The sequence below is a fragment of the Saccopteryx leptura genome, chromosome 1 (assembly GCF_036850995.1).
Source record: "Saccopteryx leptura isolate mSacLep1 chromosome 1, mSacLep1_pri_phased_curated, whole genome shotgun sequence".
In the NCBI taxonomy this organism is placed as follows: Eukaryota; Metazoa; Chordata; class Mammalia; order Chiroptera; family Emballonuridae; genus Saccopteryx; species Saccopteryx leptura.
In genome coordinates, this window is record NC_089503.1 from 104409251 (window position 1) to 104416885 (window position 7635).

Genomic DNA, 7635 nt, shown 5'->3' on the forward strand with positions numbered 1-7635 from the left:
CAATATTGGCAGAGAAAGTTCACACTGTTCTTTAGCAACAGGTAGTCAATCACTTCCTCTACACGGAGACAGAATGGGCTGTCTGTAAAATATCTTTGGAGGTCAGTCAGTGGGACTGAAGTCACTTTCAATCTGGACGGCAGTCACGGCAGCCACTGCAGCCACAGGTCTTTGACATTGAAGAGGTAAATAGGGGGGATTCCTCAAACTAATATTAAATAGAGGCTTTACCACCTTTTAAAAAAGTAAGTGGTTGAATCAGAAATCTCAAAACACGTATTTCAAGTACTGTAAAGTTAACAAGATGCCTGTCTATGATTTAAGAAACTGAGTTCTGTGGTGAGCAAAAACATCTGTCATAACTAAAGATTAGTTTTTGAATGACAAAATGGTGCTATTTGTTTTGAAAAGCAATTAAGACGTTGTTTCCTGTGACAGAAATATATATATAATTACTTGTATTAAACGGCATGTTTGATTACAGCTGAGGTTTAACGATAAATATATTCCAGAGAGAAGCGCTATGCAAAACTCTTAGAATTGGGGGTTACCTGGGACTAATTTCTCCCTCTTAGTGCTGCTTTGGGTAAGAACCCTAGTGAGGAGCACATCCACACTGTAATTTTTTTGCAAATAATTACTACCTTAATTCTTAAACTACCAAGCTCAAGAAACAGTCACTAGTTAAATCAACAAATCTTTAGTTCAATTAGCATAGAGCCTCAAATGAATCTCCTTTATTGAACAAGGAAATGTCTTGCTATTTTCTGCTAGTCTAGCATTATTTAAAAAAAAAAAATAAATAGATTCCAGGTAAAGGTATCTGGAAAGAAATCAACAGGTTCAGTGTATTGGGGGAAGGAAGGGAAAGCTTCTTTAAGAAAACATGTAAATTTTAGGCTAATGAACACTTAGCCCAACTGGTAGATGTTTAGAACTTCTGTAGTGGGAAGAGTAACTCAAAAATTATTAAGTAAATGACAGGCACAGTTCCACAATGTTTGGATTATATCCTCTTTTTGTTTAACTGTTGGATTTTAAAATAAATTATAAGTGACTTTAAATATTTTAATATGTACTAATATTTTGCTGAAAGAAAATTAACTTTTTCATTTTGGGATAGAGTTGTGAAAGGTTTTCCACATTCTTTTTTTTGTGTGTGTGACAGAGACAGCGAGAGAGACAGATAGGGACAGACAAGCAGGAAGGGAGAGAGATGAGAAGCATCAATTCTTCGTTGTGGCTCCTTAGTCTCCTCAATTGTTCATTGATTGCTTTCTCATATGTGCCTTGAGGAGGGGGGGCCCTACAGCAGGGCAAGTGACCCCTTGCTTAAGCTAGCGATCTTGGGCCCAAGCCAGCAACCTTGGGCTTCAAGCTATCGACCTATGGGCGTAAGTCAGCGACCATGGAGTCATGTCTATGATCCCACACTCAAGCCAGTGGCCTTGTGCTCAAGCTGATGAGCCCCAACTCAAGCCTGATGAGCCTGCACTCAAGCAGGCGACTTGGGGTGTCTGAAACTGAGTCCTCCATATCCCAGTCCATTGCTCTATCCACTACACCACCACCTGATCAGGCTCCCACATTCTTAAATATGGCTTTATTGCATTTGGTTAAATTTTGTTCAGAAACACGTTTCTGATCTTAAAATGAAAATCATCCAAAAAAATACAGCTCACCATAACTGTTGTCACTGCAAACTCTGCTGAAACATGTCTTTATTCATGCAGTGAGTGGCATCATAATATACTCTATGTATATACATAGGACTCGCCATCTTCTGTAAGGTAGCACAGGTACGCTTTGTTATTATTCTGGTGCTGTTTGGTCAAAAAAAAACATTCTTCCCCATCCTTGAGTATTGTCAAGTTAAATTCGCAGAGGATTGTAAAATTACCAAAGAAATCTATGACTTAACCATTCCAGATAAATCAAATAATTTTTTCCCCACAAACCATCCAGAACTGGTGTCATTCCACAGCGTTTCACTTTATTCATAAAGAGCAGAAGCCTCCGAAACAAGAGAGGGGCGGCAGACCTGACTGGTGTATTAAGTAAGCACATCTTATATCTAAATTGTCAAATGCACTGAGTGGAAAGAGGCTGAACGACCATTGTCCTTGGAGATAACATTTGATGCCAAAAATATGCGTGTGTGCGTGTGTGTGTGTGTGTGTGTGTGTGTGTGTGTAACTGGCCCTTTGGCTGGAATTCTGGAAAAAAAATTAAACTATGGTAGAAACAATAACCATTTTTACTCTTTCGTAAATCGTCAACTTCTTTCTTTTGTTAAGCAGCCCTGCATGTGTTTGGCATTCTGTCTTCTTCCCATCCTCTTGGTCACTGGATCAGGAATGAGGGTACTTTACTTCTAGGGACCACAGGTCAGAAAGTCACCCTTGCTTCAGGTCTAGCTTCAGCAGAGTACCACCCTAACCTGGGATTCCTCCGGCATGCACCCCTGCACCTCCCTGGGGACTGAACACGGAGGGATACACCCATGGCTATGATGGAAAGCCTCACCAGGGAATACCCTAGGCCTACTGAAGATTAGGGCCCCAATGTCACTCCTCATCTATAAAGGAGGAGATCCCAGAACACCACCCCCCTGCCACCACCACCAGCACCACTTTCGCGAGGTCGCGCCACGGTGACCCATGAGCATTACGAAAGAAGGCAAGCCGCGGGTCGCCTCCAGTCGAGCGGCTGCGAGGACTCAGCACAAGCGGCCTAGGGTTAGCCTCCGGGTCCTTCCGTCCCCACCCCACCCTGCCCCACCACCAGCTTCACTCAGACCCGCGGCGGGCTGGTCCGCGCACGCGCGTGGGTGCACCCTGCTACCGCGCCCTCCAAGGAGATGCGCTCCGGACGGAACGGCGCGGCCCAAATGTGTGTGCTGGCACCAGCCGGAGGGATGCTCGAATTTAGCGTAAAGACGTGCGAGCGAACGGTCGGGAACCTCCCGGTGACCACCTAGACTCCATTTTATTTCCTCGTAAACTGCGGGGTAGCGGGGCAGGGGACAAGCGAGACCGTTATAGCCTGGAACACCGGGAGACCGTCCTGGGAGCGCCTGGCCGCCACCCGCGCCGCAATAAAAGCCTCTCGCGCCTTCCCGCCCAGTCAGCCTCATTCTGATTGGTCGCCACGGGAGGCAGCCGAGCAGGCTGAAGGCGGTGGCTGAGTGCTACTCCCTTGCCGCCGGGGGAGGAGGCGTGTGGGTGCTCCGGGGCTCGCCCCGCACGCTCCCCAAGCCGGGCTCGGCCGTCTCAGGGCAGTGCCAACGGCCTTTGGCGACGGTGACACACAGCCCCCTTCGCCCGAATTTCCCAGGGCACTTCCCTGCACACGCCCCCCTGGCCAGAATGTGCGCCCATCCCACCTAGCTCTCTGCGGTCCCTGCTCCCTTTCTTCCTTCTTCCCGTCCATCAGCGCCAAAGAGCAAATCCCGGGGTGGGGTGGGAGAAGCAGCTGTAGGGAAGGGTGGGCACACACACCAGAATCTTCCTAGGAGGCCGGGATGAAAACACCGAAAATGCAATAAAACCTTCCCGGCCCCTGAGGTTCGCTGGACAGCGGCGCGGCCCCCGCCACCCGTAGGAGCGTCATCACTACTGTCTTCCTCCCAGTTCCCTATTGTTCGCACTTTGCAAGGACCAGGAACCTCGCCCAAAGAAAGGAGACCGACGCGAGGCGTTTCGGGTGGCTACCTGCCATTCTTCTCTCGCACCGTGCAATACAGGGGTCCCGGTGCGTGTGAGGCCACACGCGCGCACATACGCGCGCACACACTAGGCGACTGGATCACGCCCTCCTCGCCCTCCGCCCCTCTGCACTTCCTCCTGTCAAAACGCGGAGCTCGACCCTCCCTTCTTCTCGAGCTCAGGCCGAAACCAAGCTTTGCAACAACCAGCAATGTGGCAAATGAAAAACTAACGTCATATCGATGGGGGGGGGGGGGTGCAACAACAACCCCGAGATTCTGCCCATGTCGCCCCATTTTGCAAACCGTTATTCGGTCCCAGGGTGGGAATGCAGAGGGGCGGCGCAAAGGCAGCGAGCCCCACTTTATCAGACCTGGGAAAATAACGATCGGGGCGGCCAGCTCAGCTTTATTGTTCACTCTTCCCGAAGCCCGAGCTGACAAGACCCTGCCCAGCGGAATCCGAGCCTGTGCGACTGCACCGCCGAGACGCGCCCGCCTTCGGAGAGGGAGCGCTGCCCATCACTGCGCGGCTGCAGCGTCCCCGGGAGCCGGCGGCTCGGCTCCCAGAGCCCGGGCACACTGAGTGGGAAGGGCGGGCTCGTTGGCGGGGCGCCGAGTCCTGGCTGCTGCACGGGGAAGCAGCCCGGGTCCAGCGCAGCCCGGGAGAACGCAGGGTTAGGGCGGGTAGTGAGGGCGACGCGCTCCTTTCCAGTTCCACGAAAAATAACCACCCTTAGCATTCCCCATAAAACCACCAGAAATAACAGGGTTCATCGCGGGGAGGAGAGCAGTAGGGAAAAGGAGACAATCAGCAAATCAGATTGAGAAGAAAAATCGTTTAAATGTACCTGCAGTTCCCAGGAAAAACAAAGTCCAGATGAGATCCTTAGTTTGCAGCATTGTAATCTGCTGGCCGGGGAGGGATATTCGTGCCGCGGTGAATACTGTGCCGCCCCCCTTCCTTGCGGCTGGTGTTGACGGCTTTAGAGCAACAGACTTGGGGACAGACAATTGCCAGGCTGAGTACGATTATTATTATCTTTTTCTTTTCTTTTCTTTTTTTTTTTTTTTTTTTTTTTTTTTTTTCAGAATTGTTTCCTGCCGGCGACTGCCGAGCAGCGTTCACGCGCTGAGCGGATAATGAGTGACAGTCCCAGCCTCAGCACACTCGCAGCTCGGAGATCCTTGCGCTGGTCCGGGTTCGCTTTGATGGAACTGGGGATGGGAGCGGGGGGCGGAGGGCGGGGGTGAGAACCTCACTGTGTCCTTCCACCAAGCCGGCCACAAATAGTGCCGAACATCGAGGAGGTAAAGAGAGACAGGGGAGGCAGATGCGGCCGCCTGCAAAACGCGGCCTGGATTAGCCGCCGAAGGAGGCGGGGCTCTTTCACGCTCAGCTTTACAGACAGAGCTGGGATTTTTTTTTTTCATTTCTTTTCTTTTTTTTTTTTTGTTTCACACTTCTCCTCGCCTCCTCGGTTCCTCCTGCCATCTAACCTTCCTATATCAGGAGGCTGGATATTTTTAAGAACTATCAAATAATCAAAACAAAATCGTAGTTTTGTTTTATTGGGATTTCAAAGTTGTCGAATCTCTCCATTAGATCCTAAGACTTTTGAAACACAAGGAAAGGCTAGGACTTAATTTTCTTTTTTTAAGTGCAGGAAATTGGAAATTAGGAGAGGCATAGGGATGGTGTTGCAGGGTTTTGTTTGTTTGTTTGTTTATACTGGCTATGGAGTTTGCTTTCCCAAAGAAAGAGGAAAGAGGTGGGAAGTAACTTAAAGTTAGACAAAAACGCAGGTGGTTTAGAAGGAATTTACAGAAAGCGCTGAAGGAAAAAATGTTTGTTTATAAATGTTGAAACCTGTGGTCCCTTCATGAAGATCACCAAATCTTTTGTGTAGGTTTTAGGGCATAGGCACGATGTTAAATGATATTTTCTTACAAGGGCATACAAGCCTCAATTCTTAAAGATACTACTGTAGATGATCCCTGTGGTACAGGCACAAAGGGTTTCAATTAATCTTACAGCTGTATTTTGAACAGAGGAGGGTGAAGAAGCAGGGTGGAAATAAACATGTCTCTGCACTTGAGCAAGGTTGAGTGTTTAAGAAACAAAAGGTGAGGGACAGTCAGGAGCTCACAGCATTCCGCAGGCTGGAAGAGCTGATTAACCCAGCCCAGGAAAGCCCTCCTGGGGAAGGCTGCCCATCTTCCAAGCACCAATGCATCAACTCTACCATGTACTCACTTTTTCTTTGAAGGGCAGGCTCACACAGCTGTACCATTCTTTAAACATCCATCCACTGCTGGCCAGCCAGCCAGCCAGCCCTCTGTTGCTGGAGAGGCCCGCATCCTCCCCATGGACCTGGCCAAGCAGGCTGCACCAGCACACCGAGACTTCTGACCTCCGCAACCCCTGAAAAGTATTTCTTGAAAAATCAATCTTTCACGATGTTTACTTTTGTTATATTTGTTGCATACCAATTATGAGTGATTAACAACTACAGGAAAGTAGAAAGAAGGATCTAAAATATCAAATCCCACAGATTCTGGAGACATCTGCAGATTTTCCTCAGTCTTCTGTACATGCATATGATTTCATAACTGACAGCCTAGTAGCAATTTGAGTCCTGTTTATTTCCCTGACATTTCATTGGAAGCATTTCCCTAGGACATTAAAAACATTTTTGAAAACTTTTTTATAGCTATATAATATTTCTTCGTGTCAATGGTTATGATCTCCCATTGTTGAATATTTAGATGGTTTCCAAAGTTTGATAATATAATTAATGCCATTTGAACATCTTTCAATAAATACCTATTGAACACTACTACGTTTTAGGCCTGTGCTAGGTACACTGGATTATGTAATTTTTTTAATGGTTGCTGTATTAAAGCAATCTTTGGCTTCAGACATGAGCTTCTGCTTATGTGTAAAATTACCATAGTAAGCCTTATGAACATAGGTAGACAGACTCTTAAGTATTAGACTCTTCCCCAAAGAAGAGGCTTTGAGAGCAGAGAGAATATAGAGAACAGGCCTGCGGGGAAAGGAAAAAAAAGCAAAGTTTAGGATATCCAAAATATTTATAACATTTTTTTATAATTCATTTCTAACTTTTACTAAGAGTGAGAAATGTACCTTTCTCTGAAAACCTCTGTTCTTATAGCCCATGTCTGTGGAAGGATTTAAAATTTTTGTCACTATTTTTCTCCCCAAATGTCCCTATTTTTAGCTTTTCTATGCAGGCAGTTATGGAAAGTCTATCTCACTTCAGTATAACTGAATTTCCTCTCTCTCTCCCTCTTTCTTGACACATGAATTCTGAAATGTTGGAGGGACATCCAAGTGGTGATGTGCAGAAAAGAGGTAGTCAGATAGAGGGGACTCAGAGGACATCAGTGTTGAAGCTCTGGACAGAAGGAATAGGCAGAGCAATAATGAAAATGCGGTCAGAGTGATAAAGAACAGAAACATAGTAATAATGGCTGTTTCTAAAGGAGAAGGAAGTTTTGAAGTGGACAAATAAGGTGATTTGCAAGTTTCCTGGATTTGACCATTGGAGAGCCATTGGTGGTATCTGAGAGCATGGCTTACTGAGGACTGGTGGCGAATGAAGACATCGCTGTCCCAGGAATGAAGGGTTCACTTGGCCAGGAGGGAGGAAAAGGGGGTTAGACCACTCTTTTGAGGAGCAATGTGATGATGTCAGAGTAGTGTGATAATGACAAGAAAACAAGCTTGAAGGGGAAGGAGGCTTGAGAAGTTTTTTTTTCTTCTTCTCTTCTAATATGACAATTTTATCAATAAGTTATAAAGTAAATTAAATCAGTAGCTAACTCCCCACTCATCACCACCACAACCTCATAGTCTAATTTAAACGACTTGAAAAATGAACTTAGTCTAAAGTGCCCTCACT

General features: G+C 46.8%; 1 protein-coding gene across 10 annotated transcripts in view; it reads right to left on the bottom strand.

Annotated features, from left to right (window-relative positions):
- Nucleotides 1-4956, bottom strand: part of NCAM1 (neural cell adhesion molecule 1) — a 333139-nt gene extending 328183 nt beyond the window's left edge. For 2 of the 10 annotated variants that reach the window (XM_066372980.1, XM_066372962.1), the window contains exon 1: nt 4558-4956. In XM_066372980.1, coding sequence (XP_066229077.1) covers nt 4558-4609 — 52 coding nt within the window. In that variant the 5' untranslated portion in view covers nt 4610-4956. The remainder of the gene's footprint in view (nt 1-4557) is intronic. The other 8 variants (XM_066373003.1, XM_066373020.1, XM_066372953.1 and 5 more) reach the window with 7 other exon arrangements.
- Nucleotides 4957-7635: the final 2679 nt, after the last annotated feature.